The following is a 22887-nucleotide window of genomic DNA, read 5'->3' as shown; positions in this document are numbered from 1 at the left end:
CCCCTGACATTTGAACCCATTTTAATCCACCATCACATTTTGAAATCTACTAAAACTATACATTTTTCTAAAGTTCAATATCTGTAGATTTCATTCAATGTAAAATATGTCAACAATTACCTATTTAAATTACTCAGAGGCACTGTACTACCCCGGAGCAAATTTTAGATAGGGATTACAATCGTATGAAACACTAGCTGATTGGATGATTTAGTTGTGTGAGTCTTTAATGAATTAACCATTTCATATTTTTGGAAAAATCCCAAATGCGCATGCGAACGTTAAAATTGTCCCAAAACATTTAATGTCCTTGGGTAACCAACGTTACAGTTTCACAGATAATATGAAAGAATCTATTAATAACAATGCAAATATCAATGTTAAACTTATATGGATACATGTCAAAAATCCAACACGAGTTTTACCTCTTTTACAGCCATTGGATCAGCCTGTATACACGGCCCAAGCATTGTGATACTGAACAAATACTTCGACAAACAATGAGGATTATCAAACAGTCTCGCCATTTCCTGTGGTAGTCTAGGCGGCCTGATATTACCGATTCTTTTTCACGAATTAGTAAAGCTGTATAGCCTAGAGGGCGCTTTGATGATAACATCCGGTATTATTTTGAATTGTACTTTTGCTGGTGCATTGATGCGACCTATAGATCAGTATCAACTAGAAAGCAAATTGACAAATGAATCTTTCCTGAAAGAAACAGAGAAAACCCAAGACAAAAAAGAAATGACGAATGTGTCTGAAATTTCAAAAATAGATATGAATCAAACGTTACATGCTCCGGAACAACACACAGAATGTAGCACAACCGGGGAAATAATACGAAGAAAAACTAAAATCAATGATTTTTCTGGAAGTTGTATAAGTTTAACTCATTTACCAAATTCTGCGAACAATATTGAATTACAACATGGACAGGATGATATGGACGATTCAAAATGTGCCTCGAAATGCGGGATTCTATCACAGATCTTTGATTACACGCTTTTCAAAAACCCAATGTTTGTGATACTTATAACTGGAGTAAGTCTAGGGCAGATTGAATGTGCCCTAGCACATATTTTCATTCCTCCATACGCAAAAGATCAGGGACTGGCTGAACGTGACATTCCCCTGGTAGCCGGAACTATTGGAATCGCCGAGTTTATTGGCAGGTTTTCAGTTGGAATACTTGGTGATGTACAGTGCATTAAGAGACACTTATTGATTGCTGGTTCGTTAATTTTAACTGGAACTGTGACACATTTTGTACATCTGTATGATAATGTGTGGACGTTCGTGCTATTCTCAGCCCTTTACGGCATGTTCAGTGGCGTGCTGGTAGCTTTATATTCCCCGGTTTGTGTTGATTACTTAGGTATCGAACGTTTCAGAAAAGCCTATGGGATATGTTGCTGTGTTACTGGAATAGTTACCAGCGTATCGGCTCCTATATTTGGTAAATATCCCATTGGTACCAAGTCATACAACTGCTGTGTGGGTTTGTTTGCTTTTGCTTTTATTTTGCTCTTTTTTAATTATTGTTAAACCGTTTGTTTGCATTTTAAAATGATTCTTGTTATATGCCTTATTAAGGGAACAAAAAAAGGATTTCGTTTTCTGTTAACATTGCTATTTATGGTCTTTGAGGTAAAATCCTAAAAGTGTTAACATAAAAGAGGTTTTTCAAAATGCAAAAGACGCTTACTCTTCTGAAACACCTGGTCCTCAACGCCTTCATTCATGTCTTGCGCTACATCCAATTTGAGTTCGAATGACGGTTCAAGTGCGCTTTAGTTTTCTCTTGCGTTTGTTTTCTGAAAGGTATCATAAAGAAATGTCCTTTCTTATCTAAAGTACTGTCTACCGAATTACATAACGTAATCAAATCGGAACGAGCTTTCACCTTTGTTAATGTAAACCTATAAACCACTAAACCAATTTCTTGATTCTCATTTAAATATGATATTGAAACCATAAGGATAATACTATTTTTGTGTTAGAGAGTTCAATCTGTATTTACGAAATTCTGTTGTTGTTAATACACGATTTCATCCACTTTCGAAAAGCTTCACCTTCCGGGAAGACTTGTTCTGCCTCTGGTTTTAAGTGGGCATTCATGACGTCTTCCCTTTTGTTTTTGTTGTTGCAGGGTCCATGTTATTGTCCTTTTTGTCGACGTTGATTTCGAACCTTATCCTCTTGCGTGTATTGACGATGTGTTACAAATATATATCATTTACGTACCTGTATCAAAACAGTTATAACTTATAACATCGCATTGTATTCTTATATAAATATATGTATGTACAATTATGGGACCGCACAACGCACAAAAATAGCGTGCGCACACCGTGCATACATCGTTCACACACCGTCCGCATCGTCCACATATGGTGCGCACAACTGTGCGCTTTAGCAATCGTTCGCCCCGTTGTGCGCACAACTGTTCGATTTGGTATCATTTGTAGATCAAAATTACGGAATGACAAAAGTACGGAAGGCTTGTATGCGATAATGTACACTGTGTGTATATCTGTAATTTCTCATCACAATAATCAAGATTATACAATTTCACAGTGCGTGTTACACAGTATTACAGCGACCGTTAGGCTGTCAAGAATGGGTTTGGCTCCTAGGTAACAGAATAGGTAAATAACAATTTGATGAGTGTCCTGAATTATTACCTGACCAGTGCCTGACACACAGAGCTGATATGCGATACCGTTTGACCGTAATGAATAGTATTTGTTATTTGCATTCGTTTGCCAATAGCTCCCCTTGGCCTGGATTTTCACACCCCCGGCCTTACCCGACGAGTTACGTAAGTGCCCCAGGCGGGGAGAAAACTACGGTCCAGGTACATGTACAAAGTGGTTATGTTTACCTGTATACGGGATTGTGTTGTAATTTTACATGTGTCGATTAAGTTTGTTTAAAAACACAGCAAACACAATTTCTAAATATAAAAATGTATAGACAGAAAGATAAGTTCATAGATGTTGCTAGAATATAGAAACATACGTAAACATCAAGTTCATATGTTTAAACACGAACCCGTATAAATTGTTAAGGCATTCCTCAATTTACACCAACCACGCTTGTTATCGCACAACGTCCGTCCATCGTGCGCACAGATGTGCGCAAGCAATGATCGTCCAGCTTTTTATCGTTCGCCCATCGTGAACACACCGTTCACACACCGTGCACACATCGTGCGCACACCGCACATCGTGTAACGTTGTGCGATCCCACAACTGTATATATATGTGTATTTATATGCATCCATATCTATTCCAATAACATTTTTTTGTTTTCTTTATTGAAAGGAATCATGTACATATATATAATACCTAAGAAATATTTTAATAACAAAATGTAAATAACACACTTCAATTATTACTTGCGCATAATTGGTAAACTAATGCGGCAAATCAATCCGTTATAATGAGATACAATGCAAGCATAACGGTTGTCTTAACAAGCGGAAACTACCACCCTCATTTCAGAATATTTTCATACTTAGATGATGTGAATTTGCACTTTAATAAGTAAGAGCGACTGAATATTATACACTTGTGTTCTTGCAGTAATTGACATCTTGCAGTTTATAACAAAAACATTTCATATTTTTTCAGCATCCTGTCTCTAAACTAAAATCAATAAATCAATATAAGCATGACAAGAAGTGTTGTTCTTAGATATAAAACAACTTTTATTGAAGTATAAAAGTATCTTCTGCATACCTTTCTTACTACAGTAGCTTATGTAGGCATCATAAGTGTATGACGTTAAGTTGTAGGGTTATTACAATTAGTATATATCTCCATTACATATCTATTAAAACTTGCATGACGCTGCATTGCATTATAACTCTACATGTTTATTTTAACTTTATGAAGCATCATTGTGTATTCATAAACCGTGTAACACTCGATGTTGTGTGCATTGTAGGGTTTTTACGAGATTTGACTGGGTCATATGTCCTCACATTCCACGTAATGGGAAGCTGCGCCCTGATTGGTGGAAGTGTTTTTCTGTTATTACCCTTGGCGAAACGCTATGAGGACAGAAAGCTAGAAAGGACGAAAATACCACAACGGTTGCCACTAATATAGATGCAAATCTTACAAAGAAGTATGTGCGGAAAGCAGCCATTTTTAATGAGGATGCAAACTTATTTTTAAACATGGAAGCAAATGAATCATTTACAAGTGAACTGTGGTTTTTTTTTTTATCAAAAAACAATAAATGCAAACACATTGCATCGATACATTCATTGTAAACGAATGTTTAAATTCGAATTTGAACCATATCTGTCACTGCAGTACATCGAAGTGTAATGAGTATACAGTTAATTAATGCCCTTTCAGTCAATAGTCAAAACTTTTTTCCCGAGGTGTTGGAACCAACCTGGTGAACTATTGCCCAATGCCTACGGGGAACTTGGTAAATAGTTCATCAGGTTGATCCCAAAATCTCGGAACACAGTTTTGACTATTGACTGAACGGGCATGAATAAACTATTTTGTTACTAACAATTATCTGCTTGGACTACATTTGTATCCATATGAATCCCTGTTTTCAACTACATGTAATTCCAGTAAACCCTGCTCTGATATTTCTTGAAAACGTTCTCTTTGAGCGACAGCCATCTTCTGAAACGTCTGCTCGTAAACAAACGACGTCAGTGTTCGCAGAGCGCTTTAATCGAGATCAAATAATGCTTGAGTACGTTCGTTTCTAAGGAAACGTGTGCTAGTTCGAGAGCTTGTCATGAAAATATTTTTGCTGATTTGCTGTATATGAATTACGCTATTGAATATACTTTTTTTATTACTTTTCATATAGAGAGTGAGGTAACAATTTTTCTTGCTAGCGATTTCTGATTAAAATATTTCCAACAACGGAAAGTTTCAGAACCTTCGTTTTGCACTCGCTATTTTTGTGTAGGTCAATGCTATGCTTCCTTTTACATCGGTATCATAAACACATATTTGCATGAAAATTTCCCTTGTGTGTTAGTTTGGCACAAATAGATCCACTACATGTGTGTAACTTTGTTGCCTGAATGCACGGTGCTACCTTACGTTAATTAGAAATATCCAAACCAATTTTAGTTATTTATCATAAAGTTAACCATATTGAAAAGGATGTTACTATCGATAAAATGACTTTTTATGGAGTTGAATATCCTAGGATCTATTAGGAAACTGTTAGATTTAGTCGCCTTATTAACGATAATTTTTGCAGAGTAACATACTTTTATAATTGGGTATTCTACCTAGTATATCTTACATTTTTCTGGCCTTTTGTGCAATGTAAGCTAGTCCACTGTAGTCACACGGGTTACCCCTTCTGACTAAAATAATAAATCCCTTCAAATTCATTAATATATGTTATTATACAAATCAAACTATATAAAAAAATATTCATATGTGTTTATTGTATTTTCTAAAAATAGATTGGATTATTTTTATATCCTATTGAACAATTCAACAAAAATTGTTTAAAAGAAAATAGATGAACCTTAAATAATGATTGATGACAGGTGCTTTGTCCCTTTTTCGTTGTTAAGAGTTGAAGGCATTCGATTACTGTTGTCAGATTGTTTTCAGCATTTGTTATACATTTTGTATTCAGTTCTAAATACTTTTGCTGAATAAAAAGACATTTTCACAATGAAAGAACGGTTTTAATTTCTAGAAGTGACATGTTTTTTAGTAAAAGCAATTGTTATTATTATGATATGTTTGATACAATGTAACAGGGGACATTCGTCACAAAAATGTCCTTCATTTAATATACTAATGTTGATGTTATCATTCCAGTGTTCAGTACAGATCGGTAGTGTCAAGTTGTCAGGGGTTCCACAGGAGGCACAAAACTAAGAATGCACATCTTCCTGGTGCAGTGTGAACTCAGGCAGACCACTGTTTCAATAGTAAATGTCTATGCTCCTAAACAGTCTTATGGGAAGACCTTGAGCTGCCATGTAAGCAAGTAAGCAATTGCATGCACATCAATATCCCTCGAATGCACTTGCTTAATATTGAAACAAGTAATCAGTTTCTTTTTTATTGACAGTACTTTTTCAGTGATTACAGGAGACAAAACATAAATTTTGAATAGTTTTAACACTCAAGTAATAAATATAATATACAACATTTGATATAGTGCCCTATCTAGCTAGAATAAGCCAATCTAAAGCGTTTTACAGTACATAAATATACAATTTATACAATCGATTAACATTTACATTAATCAATACAAACTCTGAGGACTTTGCAGGAGCTGCCTTATCATGCGTTAACTACTAGGCGTAGGTCACCTGGCTGATATTTTCCTATGTGTGTACTCCTGTATGTGTGTTGGAGATGTATTGTATTCTGTTTGTAGTGGGACCTTGCTTCCAACGGTATCATTTATAGTGCCACCTCGCTTGAATGCTATAACACAAATACCGCAACATCCACCCCCAGATACTTCACCTGGGCTGTTGTAGTTGTGTGTGCAGGAGAAAAACACTTCCTCTGAATATTCAATGCGTTTTTTTAGAATCGTTGTGAATCCTTGTATCTTATTTTTTCCAGCATTTTTTTTTGGCAAAAAAAGCAAATTTATGAAACACTTTTAACAAAATGATTGGCTGCGTTCCGTTCAGAGTTGGAGACAGCAGCAGCACTCCCGTTCAAAGGTAGACAAAGCTGGAGCTATATGTTTATATAGTTTATCAAATTTTCAAGAAGATTTACATTTCAAACTATTTGAATTTGAATAATATTCCGGTTTGGCGAGAGGGTAACTTTCTACAAATCGTATCACGTTTGTCCTGGAAGCCGGTTTCTGTTCTTCCCAATGATTTACAACTACGGTCAGTTTTCCATTAAACACAGAAAACACGAACTGCGTGAGCATTGTCTACATATATGGTGCTAGATAAATAGTCTATGAGTGGATCTTTTATACACATGTACCGTCCCGGAACTACGTCACTCCACCGGAAGCGTGACTGCCGGCCTTCGATCTCCACAATAAACCTCACCCGTACTTCGTTCCCGTCTTCATCCTACAACAAACATCAACAACACGAGAACTTTATATTGCATGCCTTACCTAAAAAAATGTGTTTATTGATAATTTGAACTGATTTAAAGTATTGAAAATTTCTCTTGAGACTTAAATACGCATAATTTACTGATAATTGTGTTTAAACATGTTTAATTATGTTACAAATATTATTTCTTTATCTGAAAAAAGGAACATTTCGATTTAAATTATATATTTTTACAATAAAAAATATTAAATGTCCATCTGAATGTGAAAAATATAGCAAAACTTACGACCGACTTGTGCACATTGTGACGTCATGTTTCTATTGTGGTGTGATGACATGTAATTGTGACGCCATAAAGTTATCCTTTTGAAATAAACCTGAGAAGCCGTGGGAAGGGTAAAGCTGCTAGTTTTGAAGTCGAATGCTATATTTTTTTTATATATTTATATACGTTCTTAATGACAAATTGCTTCAGGTGTGATATATGAATTAATTGATTACCTGTAAGTATATACACCTAGACAAATATTCGTGACATCTCGATATCAAACCAATGAAAACACTGGATGAATATCTTCGGCTGCGCGGGATCTCTCGGATAAAGTACAACACCATACAGCCTACAAACGCTTTCAGGGTCAGACGCCTTGCCTGTTGAAGAGCTGCCCGTCTACTACTTCCTGATGCGAATGCTGCCTCTCGTCGGTATCCTTCCGTGGTTAAAGTTTCGTAATCTTCTTCCTCGGGAAGCGTACAATTTAATTTGTGTTCATTCCAATGTTGTCGCTGACACTTCTTTGAACAATAATTCGCCACCTTACATCGATTGCAATGCTCCATAGAGGACGCTGTTTTATCACAAGCCATACACTTCCGGTATTGACGTTTTTTGTTTTCTTCGCCTTCTTCTTCATGATTGTTATGGAAAGGCGTTCTGTTTCGTTTGTCGTTTTTCTTCTTTGACAAATTTTCTTTTCTCTGTGAGTTGAGGTTTTTGTTTTGATCACGACTCTGGATCCCTTTACATTTGACCTTGTGTTCACCTTTCCAGTCCGCCCTTTGACAGGCAGTGGAACAGTAATTCACTTGATGACATGCCGAACAGCGCGGAAGATTCAAGGCCTCCATACCACAATATCCACAGATATCTCCCATTGCTCTTTCAAATCTAAAACAATGCATAGATACATTGTAGAAATAGTATTTGGGGGAAGGAAAAACAAGTCATTAGCGGCGAGATTTCAGTAGTTTCTATCGATTTCGAAAAATTATTATAAAATGGCAAAAAATTGTACGTAATTGATTTCACCAATTCCCTCTCCATTAAAATAGTGCCATATGACAAGTATTTTTATAAGACGGTCGAGAAGGTGAAATGGTACGGCAATTGTTCGGCTCGGCGAGATTGTGCGTTTGAGGCCTGGGCAGAGCACGAGTCAAACGGTCGTCTTCCTTCGTCAGTTGGGTTTGGTTTCTATGATTTTTATATTCATATACATTACACTTGGCACGAAGTTAACAAAAGGTGTACCAATGTCTAAAAAGCAGTAATGTTAAAACTAATTATTCTCATATTTTTTGTTGGCAAGATGTACGATGCTCACGTTTGATAATTAAACATTGCAACTGGGTGTGCATCAAACATCTCATTTGAGATTACAGGAGTTGTCGTCGGAGATCATAGCTGGCTTATTAGGAAAAAAGATAATAATCGAATAAAAGATGGGTATGCAACAAATGAGAAAATAAAACTAAAACTGCCTGCCAAATATAAAATCTTAGAAATATTGACCTAATACTGAGAAACCTGCTAAATATCTAATAGCAGAAATATTGAATTTAAAGTGATTCACAATACTTGCAGAATGATCTTGAAATTCTGTCTTACAGTATTAAGTTAAGAAAACGTAGAAATGTTGCATTAGTGTCAATAATTAGAACTGAATATCAATATTGACAACAAGAACATATTCATATGCGGTTATACTGCAAAAATGGTGACGTTTGATGACGCGATCCACCTGCGAGTTGTGATCTTAACAGAAAGGCGGCGTAAGTAAGCCGGCTCTAACTAACAGGAGGGAGAGATATTATTTTCACCATCACAGAGCTGTCTCCTGTTTAAGCAATGATCTCCCATATAATGTGTATGAGTTATATGCGTGTGTGTCGTCACGATGAAACAATTAAATGGCGTCACATCATTACAATCAGATGACGTAATATTATTACTGCATTGTTGTCATAGAACGCATTTTAGGAATGGGAGAACTATATAATTCATTAATAATTAGAGCATGAGAAAACACGTCTAACCCCTGGGTAATATTCTCGAATTACAAGACAATGCTTACTCGTTGGTTGGGATTTCTTTGTCATATATCAAGTACGTTGCTTTAACTGGAAAATAAAATAAAAGGTTCTTCCGTTTGATGAAAACCAAAAATGATTCCTTTTTACGATTAAAACAATAACATACTGTATTAGAGAAATACATGTTATGTTAATAAACATGTACACGTGCAATTTGAAAACATCAGGTGTCTTGGTCCAAATGTCATTAATAAAAGTAAATAAAAATGAAATGTTGAAAATGAAACAGTCTTTTTCTGTCATCTACGTCCTTTTGTGTAAAACATTTACTATCCGTAAGATTCATCGGTTTGGAAATATATTTTTGTCAAAGTCGTTCCTAATACAAACACAATGTAGGCATCAATCCTGTTGTTTAAAGACCGACTGGTCCCCTTTTATTAGGATATGACTGAGTGAGCGATTTTTCACCTGTACAACGACGTCAACTTTGTCAATTGCTTGACTACATGACGTTTAGCCTATCGATGGAATAGGAATGGTGTCCCAAAACCTTGGAAACGATTTGTACATGTACATGACATCATAGAAATAAAAATTGGAGCAGTGCAGGACCTATCCGAGGGGGGTGGGGGATAGAACAAGTACGAATTGAAATCCTAACAAACAACTAGTTGGAATCACACCGTAACATGAAATACTGATCAACTGTGACGTCACTAACTTAGCTATGTAAAGCCATTTGTTGTTCACTATTTGTAATAATATAATCGTACATATACTTTCAGTATATTTGTTTTATCAGAATGACATCACCTACGAGATAAAACATACAGATAGCCTGCGTTCATTTAGTTCATTTCCCAGTTTTGGTTTTGTTTTGTACATAATGTAGGCCTGTACTTGTTTTATGTCCTGATAGGTTTGACCTTGCTTGGTTATAAACAGAATATAGTCATAAAGAAAATGTAAAATTAACAAAAATGAGTTGTAAGTAATATTTTAATATTGCCCTGTACTTGTTAGATGATCTACATGTGTTCACAGATTCATTGTTCATTGATTTACCTATAGATACATTGATTTATTAAAACTTTAGGTTGGCATCAAAATCACTTCCATAACACTACAAAGGCATACTTTTTACTTGTTAATTCCTAAATTGTTTTCATTTGTCCTCCTGAAATCGAGTATTCATTCCCATGTATGACATAATCTCTAGAAGCCAGGGACAAAAATATAAAAAAGCATATCCAACCCACCATTCTATCAATTAAAATATGTTTATTATGGGTCAAACTTGACATTATATGTAAGAAATGAAGAGAAAACTAATCATAGTGATAGTTGTACAAAATATAGTACCTAGTCTTAAGTTACCAAATTTTAATCATATACAATATTAAGTACCCTTCCTAAACATTGTAGGCAAAATACACCCGACACTGTGCCCTTCCTAGACATGAACAATCGAATTGACACCCGATAAAGTACCCTTCCTAGACATTGTCAACCGAAATGACACCCGATAATGTACCCTTCCTAGACATGAGCAATCGAATTGACACCCGATAAAGTACCCTTCCTAGACATTGTCAACCGAATTGACACCCGATAAAGTACCCTTCCTAGACATTGTCAACCAAATTGACACCCGATACTGTACCCTTCCTAGACATTGGCAATCGAATTGACACTCGATAAAGTACCCTTCCTAGACATTGTCAACCGAACTTACACCCGATAATGTACCCTTCCTAGATATTGTCAACCGAATTGACACCCGATAAAGTACCCTTCCTAGACAGTGTCAACCGAATTTACACCCGATAATGTACCCTTCCTAGACATTGGCAATCGAATTTACACCGGATAAAGTACCCTTCCTAGACATTGTCAACCATGTTCTTTCTCAAATATCATTCACATGTGTGTCACAAGCTTCACCGAGAACGATCAATTGATCTCTCTAGTGTGATACTGTCTATTGTAGAATAGCACGCGTTGTGGAATCGTAATAAAGTTAAAATGACGATATTCATTTCCTACTAGTATTTTTGTTAGCAAACATTCCAGACTACTGTTAATGGAAAGATACGAGAATAGTAATCTTTCACTTCCTTAATGATGTGACAGAGAAACGTTCAGCCCATCTTCAAATTCACAGACGATACTTACCCTTTACCTTGGTCGATATGTCGGGTTCAAAACGAGTATCAATTATGACAGCTTTGCCGGTATATCAAGTCCAGAGTTGTTTTTATACCCCAATCAGACTGTCTACGTTTAATTTGGACAACATCAAACGATCGGATGTGTATTGCTCTGGCAGGTATATATAGGCTTAGCGACCTCTGTCGCTGATAACCTGTGTATTACAGGGATATATATTTTTCGGAAATGCTGACATCATGATTTGAAAGTGAAAGTGACCTGATTATTGGAAAAAGTTTGTTGTGTAACTATACTGCTGACGTAATACTGAAGTATATTTGTATGTACATGTATTGAGTATTTGTCTTATCAAAACGTGTTGAAAGGCAATAAAGATAACACGAATATGGGTTACCTATATATTTTCACATTATTATTTTATACGTCACCGTCGTGTAACCTAAATATGTATAACGTACATTCCCTTCCAAATGATATTCATACTGAGAAACTAAATACCAGTTTCACTTGTACTTTGGTGTTTAGTTTGCTGTAATTATTAAGCACCGATTTCAGATACTAAACGGTCCGATAAAGAGGCTCCAGGTTAAACATTATTATCTTTTGTTCCTCAAAATGAAGATTACAATGCATTTTATATTAACGAAGACAAACTAATATAGCAATGAAATCAGAACAATGGATAATTACATACCGAGAACAATGTGTTTATGCTATATGAACATTAGGTAAAGTATTTTCTCCTTCGCGGTTATATTAGCATGTGAATAAATCAGCTAAAAATGTGTAATGAATATGTTTGTAGATTTTAATTGAACATACTGTAGCGCAATATGCAGTATCGCTTAATTGTCGGGAGAGATGTTCGTACTGACAAACATAAAAAATAACCATTTATATATCTGACTTTCGGTTTTGATTTGAGTTTGCTGCGGTAATCGATCAAAAATATCTACCAGGTACTACCAGCCTCAGAGATAAGTATAGAGCAGTGTAGAAATTAGGTATAGTCAACATGTGAAATTATTATCTGTTATCAGTGACAAATTCTGAAGCCCTTTCCAAATCAAGATAATGACAAAATACCATGAGTCTAAACCTTTTAAACAATATCGATTTTTTTATCATAAATTGTTCTCTATTTTAGCAAACCCCAACAGTTTGATCTACGTCAATGGTTGACTTAATGAATTTAATTGAAATAATACAATATTAAGGTGCTGATGAGTATGCAACAAGGTAGGGAGTTTTTGTTTGAAACGCTTACATCGACTGACAATCTATAATCAAGGAAGGGTCCATTTTGTAGTAAATTTGTACTTGTTTCAAACGTCCTCCAGAATATATTAACCTTCAGTTGCAGATATCGAACAACGTCTAGCGGGTGGGGATAGTGGTATCATGTCTGAATGTGTCAGTTTTTACCAACTGTCTCTTAGGTTTATTAAGTTATATATTTCAGAATGATATTCAACGTCTCTTGGTATCTTATGTACTCGTTTTATCTATTTCTTCTTTTTTCAATTTTACTTATATTTTAAAAATCTTTCCGCTCAACCTAAAAAGGATTTGCATAAATTGAAAGTCACACACTGATATCTCAAACACGTTATTTCACATTTGAAGATTTCCAAATACAATTTACAAAGTGTATTTAAAGTGTAAACACCCGAACGGTAGACGGGTCATCTACTCGGATGCCCACGGAGCCGTCGAGGAACTGGTGGATGTATGGATCTGCTATGCACAGGTACCGTCCGGGAACGACGTCACTCCACCGGAAATAAGGTCGGGGCTCGTCACGCTCAAAGTAAAACCCCACACATACTTCATCTCCATCTTTGTCCTAGAAGACAATACGTAATATACACAAAAATGTCGCCGAACCTTTGTTGATAGAAACACATACACGTTTGCAGTAAACAATACACAACTTGATGTCCACGGCACGCTTTTTGCAAAATGGTAGAATGTGCGTTCTAAATTGATAAGAATGATAAGTTGGTTTTAGAAGTTTAGCACATGTTATTTAAACCAGGTTAACGTTAACGTTGTTTAACATTGGATGTTTGGTAACATATTTAACTCATTTCCCTGAAATATCATACACATTTTAAGAGTGTATGATATGAATATAAGTATTTTTACGAGTAGGAAGCTGTGCAAAAATACTAAAATAATCTGACAAATGATTGAAATAATTTTTACATCATATAGATAGATAGATAGGCTGGTGCTGATCATCAATATGTCATATCTTATCCTATAGCTAAACAATTAATACAGTTGCTAAATATTAAACAAATTTGTATAACAGCTTACCTGTAAATATATACAATGTCGCAACACATATATGTGATATCGCGAAATAAACCCCACAGCTACTCTAGAGGTACCACGTGGTCTCATTCCTAAGTGCTCGTGTGGGATCTCCCGGACGAAGTCCAAAATTGTGCAGCCCGGGAAAGCCTTCCACGTCAGACTCTTAACTTTGTCGAGGGCGCCTGGTTTAACATGAGAACGTTGTGCAAGGTTTGGTTTTTCTGGGAAGGGAAGAGAGCGATTAAACGCACCACTGCCTGTCGACCTTGCTGATTCTGAGGCGAACGTTTCCTCTCGTCGATAACCGTCTGTAGTTATGGTCTCGTGAACGTCCTTTTCCGGATCTTTACATTGTAGTTTGTGACTTTTCCAATCCTGACGCTGGCACATCTTGGAACAATAACACACCATCTTGCACCGAGTGCATAATTTAACCGAGTCGTTTGCTTTGCCACATACACAACAACTACTGTAAGGAGCACTTACCGTTCCTTTCTTATTACTCTGTTTATTATGATCGTCATCAAAGTCAAGTACACTTCCTGATAAATTATCGGCACAAAAAAAACGGTTCGTTCCAATTTGTCTTGAGAATTCCATAAACTGTTCATGTAATATCCCATGCAATGCTTCCGATTGATACAAAGTTCCACCGGTTGCACTGCCAATATCAGGAATATTATAGAAATCTTTTGATTTTTCGGCTTGTTCAGTTTGTTCACGTTTTTGAAGTTCTTTACACTTGATCTTGTGCTGACGTTTCCAGTCTTCCCTCTGACACACGGTGGAACAGTAGGACACCTGTTGACATGCAGAACACCGCCGAAGACTCAAAGTTTTCTTATCACAAAATCCGCATTTGTTTTCCATTTCATCAAACCTGTAATATAAGATTCACATTATATATATATACTGTGAACCTTAATTACGTTATTCGTATATAATAACTGTATGGTAAGTCTTTAAAGTTTGTTATATGCACAGTAGAGATCATGAGATGGCTATCTTGCATATCTTCCAGCCGCTCACTACTCTTTTTATAAACCTCCACAATTGAATAAAATATGTACTTGTTTTGAACACAAACAGTAATTGAAATATATTTAACGGGTTTTCGAAAAAGTGCAAACCACCAACCGTCGTTATGGATTAAGTGGAATTTGACGAAAAGATTACCACCATGCTGTGTGAAACATACGCGGTGCTGACAAAAAGATCCCACACCAACAGATAACAGTAAATTGTTCACTCCCACGGAGGTGAAGGACAACTACACTATCATCGATGAACAGTATAAAATGGTCTTCCCTACATATATATAAAACACTCCACGCACATACTGTACGCCTAAGATCTATAAGCCAGGCTAATTGTGGATAACACTGGTTCCACTTGGTACAGTGTATCAAGATGGCTTACAGGCACTCTGGGTTTACTTGTTGGAAAAAGAGAACATCGCGTGAAAAACTCAAAATATTTTGATCTGGCTGACATAACTGTTGAAAAGTATGACACTGACATGACGATGTGTCACCTAACCAATACACTACTTGTTGACACCATCGAGTTGCCGATATTTGCAGCACCACTTATTTCTCATTTAGAGAGACAAAAGGTTGGATCAGCAATTGGAAATCCAGTCTGCACGAAAGTATTAGTGATGTTGGTAGCTTTCAATTTAAGGGTCAGAATATTTCCATTTGAAAGTTAGAAAGTATTAAAATCATATATTGGGAAACGACGGAACCCTCAAACGCTTTACAACTGTCAAGAAAATTTGTCACAAATGCATAACTGTGGTATTTGACCATTACGAAAACCAACACCTATTTCTATGTTATTTTAACCAATCCCGGTTCCTGGAATGTAAAATAAATATGTTATTCTCCTTACTGTCTGGGTGACATAGTTACAATTGTACAGTAGCCGACATTACTTCGTTTAGGCGGGGGCACAGTCAACGGGAGAGAACTAGCGCATATACGTTCAGGAAAAAGTTCAGGGTTGGCTCCTGTGGTAGGGATGATGGTAGCGAATTCCAGTTAACAATAGTTCTAGGGAAGAATGAATATTTATACAAATTTGTGTGGGTTGATATTTGATTAATGATGTGGGCCCCTCTGGTTCTCCTGTCGCCTGATGTTATGAATTGGGATGGATCAATAGCCACATGTCCGTTTATTATTTTATATAACATCATGAGCCTGGCTTTTGTTCTTCGCAGGGCTAGGGGCTCCCAGTTAAGTATATTTTTCATGTTGGTGACACATCCAAGCTCTCTAGATCTATGATCATTAAATACGTATCTGGCAGCCCTACGCTGTACATTTTCAATTGCTAGGACCTGGTCTGAAATAAAAGGGTCCCAGCAAGTGCCTGCATATTCTAGTGATGGTCTTACTAGTGTGGTGAATGTCTGGGTTTTGACTTTTCTGGTGCATGATGACATGTTGCGACGCAGAAATCCCAGTGTCCTATTTGCCTTGTTGGTGATGGATTGTATGTGTTTATCCCAATTAAGGTCTGAGGTGCAAGTGACCCCTAGGTATTTGCTAGAGTCTCAATTTTCCAAAACTTGATTGTGCAGGGAGTAGCTAAACTTAAGTGGATTTTTCTTTATAGATATGTTGATGATAGAACATTTTTTGGCGTTAAAATTCATTTGCCATTTACCCTCCCAGATTTCCAATAATTTGAGGTCGTTTTCCAGTTTCTGACAGTCTTCTAATGAATTAATTTCTGTATATAATAAGCAGTCGTCAGCAAAGAGTTTGATGTCGCAGGAAACTGAGTCGATGATGTCATTAATGTATACTGAGTCGATAATGTCATTAATGTACACCTCGCAATCAACACATGTTTCTCATACCCAGCTTTTTCTTGTTAAATATTGAATGTCGTCAACGAGGAATTTAACGACTGATATTTCCGGACACCATGATGAGTGGCCGTGTAAATGTTGTGTGCTAACATCACTATCTGGTGTCATGAAGGCGTTGGAAGGACTAGGGGCGTTAAGGGTCATTTCCGGCCTCATCTAGAATTTTATGATTAGTTGTTATAATTATTATGTGGAATAAATGAAGTACGCAAATATGAGAATTTAAATTAATTCGACAACTGGTTGAGGAGATGTGGCATTGCAAAGAGAGACATAACCCCGCTTTTTCATAATGAAATGCGTGAATATCGTCTGTTGTGCGCTATTTGATTGACAATTGGCCATTTTAAAGGAAATTAACTCTGAACACTCTTCATTTTTTAAAGTCCTCCGCATGCAACAAATAAATTAATATTTAATACGATAAAACATTGTCATACCAGTGTTCATTTGTAGAAAGGAATGTTTTTTTCTCAGATGCGGAGGCTTTTATTTCTGCATGCTAACTGTCCCAAAACACCTTATTTTGGCTATTTCTGCATAAACACGCAATTTTGGTGCTATGGTATGGCGTCTACGCATGCGCATTGGACATTTTCTACACCAAGATTGATAGCCCCAATTAACCAATATGACACTGAAGTCCTCTAGTATCAGACAGTGCATTATCACTTATTCCGACGACGGCCTCCAAACAGAATGACATGGCGGTGTTTTCAGTACACCAGAACCTGCTACATAGATAGATCGAAATATGTTGTTATATACAAATCTATGCGTCGCTATCATTTCCACCTGTCTAACACTGCATTCACATGCATCTTTTTCTCTCGAATGTCTGCTTTCGAATTCCTCGAAGTAAAGTTAGCATTATACTCCAACCTCACATTTTGCTCGCACTCTGCTCGCACCATCCAACCCTGCTCCACAAGCACTCACCCTTCTGTCACCACTCATCCTACTCCCACCAGTGATCATCTTCATAAACACCAACACCATCCTGCCAGAGTAAAGAATGACATACCTGTACCAACACTCGCCCTGCACACACAGCCCATTCTACTTGGTCACTATACACCGTCAACGGTAACCTACACCTACCCACGCATCTAGCATTCTTATACGATTACCCAGTGTCATGACGAAGTATGTATACACCTTGTAAGAGCTATGAAACTATGTTTTTTTTAATTAAGATTCAATGAAGCATTTTAACTGTATGCATGTACTGAGTGTTTCCCGAGTACATAGAAAATGAGAAGTGGGTTCAGGTACACAGATTGAAATGTATAAAACATAAAACTTGTATTTGTCTGTCGGGTATTTGAATGATATCAAAGCTACTAGAGCTACAAGACAGTATCTGTTTAACAAAATATCAGTTTAAACCTTTGCATCAGGGGGTTATAGAGTGTATAGTTAAATCCCCATCTCAACACTTACAGAACAAAAACTCTGTGTATATATACACCCTAGTGCGTAACAACAGTTCTCGGTTGTCATTGATGTAATTGTAACTAGAGACTTTCCCAAATTGATAAATGGTAAAACTTTAACAAAAAGATTGTAACGTTGGACGACCGGTCGGTAGCTGAGAGAATACAGAACGATTTGTTATACAATATCTACAAGTTTATTTACAATAATTATTGAAGAAAACCCCCATAAGTATGTACTCACACTCACAAACACACATTCATACATTCAACACTAAATGTCATTACTCCGGTTGGTGGAGTCACAGTTGCCGCTTGTATATCAATAGTTCCACTGTCTATGTGGGCAATACCCAATACAATATGGATAGGATCCGATGGACTAAACAAGTCTCACAAACTTGTGTTCCGCTTCACCATATAATCCACGTCCGCTAATCATGGATATATACCCCACCGCAGAAGGGTCTAGCACCGATGTGCTGAGAACGGTCTAGCACCGATGTGCTATAATGCAGGCCTCCGGCTCCGCAGATGACCTGAGGACTGCTCCCTCACTGACGAATGATGTCAGTACAACTATGAGTTGTCTGCCCTTGCAGAACTGACACACTGTGTGAAGCACCAGTTGTCTGCCCTTGTGGAACTGACCCAATGTGTGTCGCGCCAGTTGTCTCGTCCACATTCCTCTCACCTACCAACCCGTTCATGGAAATCTATAATTAATGAACATACATACTAACACTATTGCCCATACACACAATACAGTAAAACCTAGTTATAATATCACCGTAAATAGTACATGTAAATATACATTGACTCACTACATAGATATATCAATGTATGGACGTTAGTACCAAGCATGTTCATGTATTTGATTAACACTTATTATGCGGACTAATTATAATATATCCAACTAGATAAATTATAATAAGGAATACTAACCACCATAATATCGGATATCAACACTAAAGGATAGATACCGTAATCTTACAGAAAGTGCCTCACGCTTACCTGTACAATCACTAATGCGTAACACCTGCGTACGTGCATTAAAGTATTTAAACTAACATTTTGATCTCTTATACAAGTATAACATATGTATACTAAATCATAGATATATATACATATTCATAATATGGATACTTAGTTAATATAGTAGGGTACTAACATGCATATCCCTATATACAATACATGTAAACAATGTTCCGCATGAACGAACCGCACCTACATATTAACGATACACAGTACATGCACATGAATTAGCTTATTGCGGTCATTCACCAGTAACTGATGCAACATATATAGCGTATAATTAGCAACAAAATCACTATAATACTGACTTACCACATCTCAGGTGTTATGTGTCTGAAGTCCGGGTGGTTTTTTATGGCACGTTGACATGCACGTCCATCTTGGACAGATCGGCTCTCGTGCAGTACTTTTACCACTCTCGGACGCTCTCGCAAACACATACTCACCTCGAAGCGGGAATATTTAAAAACCGAGATTCATGCAAATAAGTATAAAACAATATACATTATCAATACTAACATAAATATATATATACAACATCTGTACCAATATGCGATCGTGACACATCCCCCCTTTCCGAAGAAAGTGGATACACTTTTAGTTCATTCACGACGCATTGGAAATACTGGCTAAACAATCATGGTGAATTTATGACCTACTGAGATAGTCGGCCCCAATATTGTCACTTCCTCGAATTGCCTGAATTCTAAACCGGTAAGGTTGAAGAAGTAGAGCCCATCGCATCAGACGACCGTTGGCAGTTTTCGAGCGTTGTAGGTAGGTGAGTGGCTGGTGGTCTGTTTCCAACACAAATTCCTTCCCGTACAGGTATTGTTCGAATTTCTGGACAGCCCACACAATGGCCAAACACTCTTTCTCAACCACTGCGTAATTCCGCTCCCTCTGTAACAACTTCCTACTCGCGTACGCAACAGGTAACTTCAAACCCTCCTCAATCTGCAGTAGTACCGCCCCTAATCCGGTATCAGATGCATCTGTCCTCAGGATGAAATCCTCATTGAGATCAGGAAGTTTTAGAATAGGTTTTGCTGTCAATGCCCTCTTCAAAGTTTCAAATGCCTTCTCCTGACTATCACCCCATTCCAATCTATTTGGGAACCCCTTCTTGGTCAACTCCGTTAAAGGTACTGCAATAGATGCAAAGTTTGCGATGAACTTCCGGTAAAACCCAGCTAAACCAAGGAATGATCTCAACTGTGTCTTTGTCTCAGGTCTCAGCGCTTGTTCAATTGCACTTATCTTCTCAGGTTGTGGTTCCAATCTCTGGTCACCGACAACATGCCCCAGACATTCCAGTGATCGATATCCTATGAAACACTTTGTTGGTCGTGCTGACAATCCCGCCTTTCGTAGTCTCCGGAACAGATCTCTAAGAACATACATGTGATCTTCAAAGGAATGCGTATAGATCAGAATGTCATCTACAAAACTATCGACATTTCGCAACCCATCTAGAACTTTCCTCATCAGTCTGCAAAATGTCGCTGGGGCGTTTACCAGACCGAAGGGCATCACACGAAACTGAAACAGTCCCACTGGAGTGATGAACGCGGTCTTCTCCTTCGCTGTTTCAGCCATCGGTACCTGCCAATACCCTTTGGTGAGGTCCAACTTCGAAAAGTATCGGAAACCTCCAAGCCGAGAAAACATATCCTCTGTGTTAGGCATCGGTTCTGCGTCAAAAATGGTTACTCGGTTGAGTTGGCGGAAATCGATGCAGAACCGGTTCGTGCCATCCTTCTTCTTTACTATCACCACAGGTGCAGCATATGGCGAATTTGATGACTCGATTACCTTCATCTCCAACATCTTATCTATCTCCTTTTTGATAGTCTCCCTGGTGCTAAATGGAAGTGGATATGGCTTCACCCGAACAGGATCTCTCGAAGTAGTCAAAATATCATGCTCCACGAAATTAGTCTCTCCTGGAATATCTGTAAGTACATCCCGAAACTCTTCCAGCATTCTTGTCATTCCCACCTTCTGTCCTTCAGTCACTATTTCTCCTATCGACACATCGTCTAATGTCTCTTTCCCTGTCGGTTGTGGAAACACTTCTAATTCTCTGTCCAATAGGTCATGATCTGTACCCTCGTCATCATCAATGACAGCGACAGCAATATGTCCTGGTGTACCGTCACTACCCTTCTGTCCACGACTAGTGTTCTTCTTGTCTTCCTCACTCCTCTCATAATATTTCTTCAGTAGGTTGACGTGTAATGTCTTCAGTTTTCCTCCAACCTCAACTCTGTAGTCAATAGGTCCTAGACGTTCCTTCACTTCGTAAGGTCCACGCCATTGCAGCATGAGTTTGTTCTTCTTGGTAGGAAGTAATACCAACACCTTGTCCCCAACCTTCAGATTCCGTAGTTTTGCTCTTTTGTTATAGTGCCTCTTCTGGCGACCTCTTGCCACTTGTAGACTCTCATTGGCAAGACGACAAGTTTCCTCGAGCTTTTCCCTCAAGTCAACAACATATTGGTAAGTTGTCTTTACTTCATCATCTGGAAGTTCTTTAGTCCATAGCTCCTTGAGGATCTTCATTGGCCCACGCACAGTCCTTCCATAAAGAAGTTCAAATGGCGAAAATCCAAGACTCTCCTGTGGAACTTCTCTATAAGCAAACAGGAGTGCGTTAATGTATTTGTCCCAGTCTCTGCGTCTCTCTGCGCACATCCGGCGTAACATCTGTTTTAGCGTTCCGTTGAACTTTTCCACTAGCCCGTTACACATCGGATGATATGGTGTCGTAGTCAACCGCCGAAAGGAGAGAAGCCTACTTACTTCTTTCATCACTTCTGATGTGAATTGAGCCCCTTGGTCGGTCAACATCTCTGATGGAATGCCCACACGACTGAAAATATCGACTAACGCCTCTGCCACTCTCTCTGCCTCTATTCCAGGTAAGGGTACTGCCTCCGGGTACCTAGTTGCATAGTCAACAACGGTAAGGATATAGCGATTTTTCCTGTCTGTCGGAGGTTGAATCGGCCCCACCAAGTCAACTGCAACTCTTTTAAAAGGTGTATCAATCAACGGCATAGTTCCTAGAGGTGCCTTGACCACCCTTCCTTTGGGAGATGTACGTTGGCATATATCACAAGATCTGCAGAATCTTGTAGCATCAGCTTGTACTCCTGGCCAGAAAAACTCTGAAAGAATTCTCTGCCCTGTCCGTCGAATACCTAGATGTCCTGCCATAATCGATTCATGAGCCATCTTCAGAACTTTAGAGCGAAAAAGTTCTGGTACAACCAGTTGTCGAAATTCTCTACCAATTGCTACCTTTGGACTTTGAAATTTCCTGTATAGAATTCCGTTGCGCACAAACAACGATGATGTCCCACCATCATTTCGTTCGCAAACTTCAGCTGTCTCCGCGAGCCTCCACATCTTACTAAGTGACTTGTCATCCTTTTGCTCACGCTTTAGGTCATCTATCGTACAATCCTGTAATGCTGATGGTACTTTCATTGGCCTATAGTGTTTTTCTGTTTCCTTCCTTTGAGCTCTAGTTTCCACCGCATGTACAACAGGTTCTTTAACCTTCCATTCTGGATCTGGATCCTTAGGTTCTCTCGCACCTTCAACATCTCCAGTGATGAGGTCATATAATGGCGACTCAAGTGTCCACACTTCTACACGAT

The 22887-nt window shown here is 37.8% G+C and overlaps 3 protein-coding genes across 6 annotated transcripts in view; 1 reads left to right on the top strand and 2 right to left on the bottom strand.

Annotated features, from left to right (window-relative positions):
* The window catches only part of LOC110446200 (monocarboxylate transporter 5-like), a 12579-nt gene extending 6372 nt beyond the window's left edge, over positions 1-6207 (top strand). For all 3 annotated transcript variants that reach the window (XM_021491230.1, XM_021491228.1, XM_021491229.1), the window contains 2 exons: positions 437-1459; positions 3955-6207. In XM_021491230.1, the coding sequence (XP_021346905.1) occupies positions 610-1459; positions 3955-4118 (1014 nt within the window). In that variant the 5' untranslated portion in view covers positions 437-609 and the 3' untranslated portion in view covers positions 4119-6207. The remainder of the gene's footprint in view (positions 1-436; positions 1460-3954) is intronic.
* Positions 6208-6595: 388 nt separating this feature from the next.
* Positions 6596-17822, bottom strand: LOC110446199. Of its 2 annotated transcripts, none has more exons than XM_021491227.1 (5): positions 17773-17822; positions 13868-14747; positions 11549-13391; positions 7559-8225; positions 6596-7069 (listed from the first exon to the last, which is right to left on the bottom strand). In XM_021491227.1, the coding sequence occupies exons 2-3, from the start codon at positions 14735-14737 to the stop codon at positions 13200-13202; spliced, it is 1062 nt and encodes a 353-aa protein (XP_021346902.1). In that variant the 5' UTR covers positions 14738-14747; positions 17773-17822; the 3' UTR covers positions 6596-7069; positions 7559-8225; positions 11549-13199. The 2 variants fall into 2 exon arrangements, with proteins under 2 accessions (XP_021346902.1, XP_021346901.1); XM_021491226.1 differs by lacking the exon at positions 17773-17822 and adding an exon at positions 17688-17763.
* A 495-nt stretch (positions 17823-18317) lies between these two features.
* Positions 18318-22878, bottom strand: LOC110446222 (the record flags this gene model as incomplete). The annotated part of the gene is made up of 2 exons (XM_021491263.1): positions 18318-18900; positions 19532-22878. A coding segment is annotated over one exon (3011 nt), but the record flags the coding sequence as incomplete, so codon positions are not given.
* Positions 22879-22887: the final 9 nt, after the last annotated feature.

The sequence above is a fragment of the Mizuhopecten yessoensis genome, unplaced genomic scaffold (assembly GCF_002113885.1).
Source record: "Mizuhopecten yessoensis strain PY_sf001 unplaced genomic scaffold, ASM211388v2 scaffold2641, whole genome shotgun sequence".
In the NCBI taxonomy this organism is placed as follows: Eukaryota; Metazoa; Mollusca; class Bivalvia; order Pectinida; family Pectinidae; genus Mizuhopecten; species Mizuhopecten yessoensis.
This window is presented reverse-complemented; position numbering and strand designations above follow the sequence as displayed.

Bases quoted from the DNA above. Each gene is read 5' to 3' on its own strand.
- LOC110446199 (XM_021491227.1), bottom strand. From the start codon at position 14,737: ATGGAAAACAAATGCGGATTTTGTGATAAGAAAACTTTGAGTCTTCGG. The intron at 13,392-13,867 runs GTAAGCTGTTAT...ATTGTCTTCTAG, and splicing joins GACATTGTATATATTTACAG to GACAAAGATGGAGATGAAGT.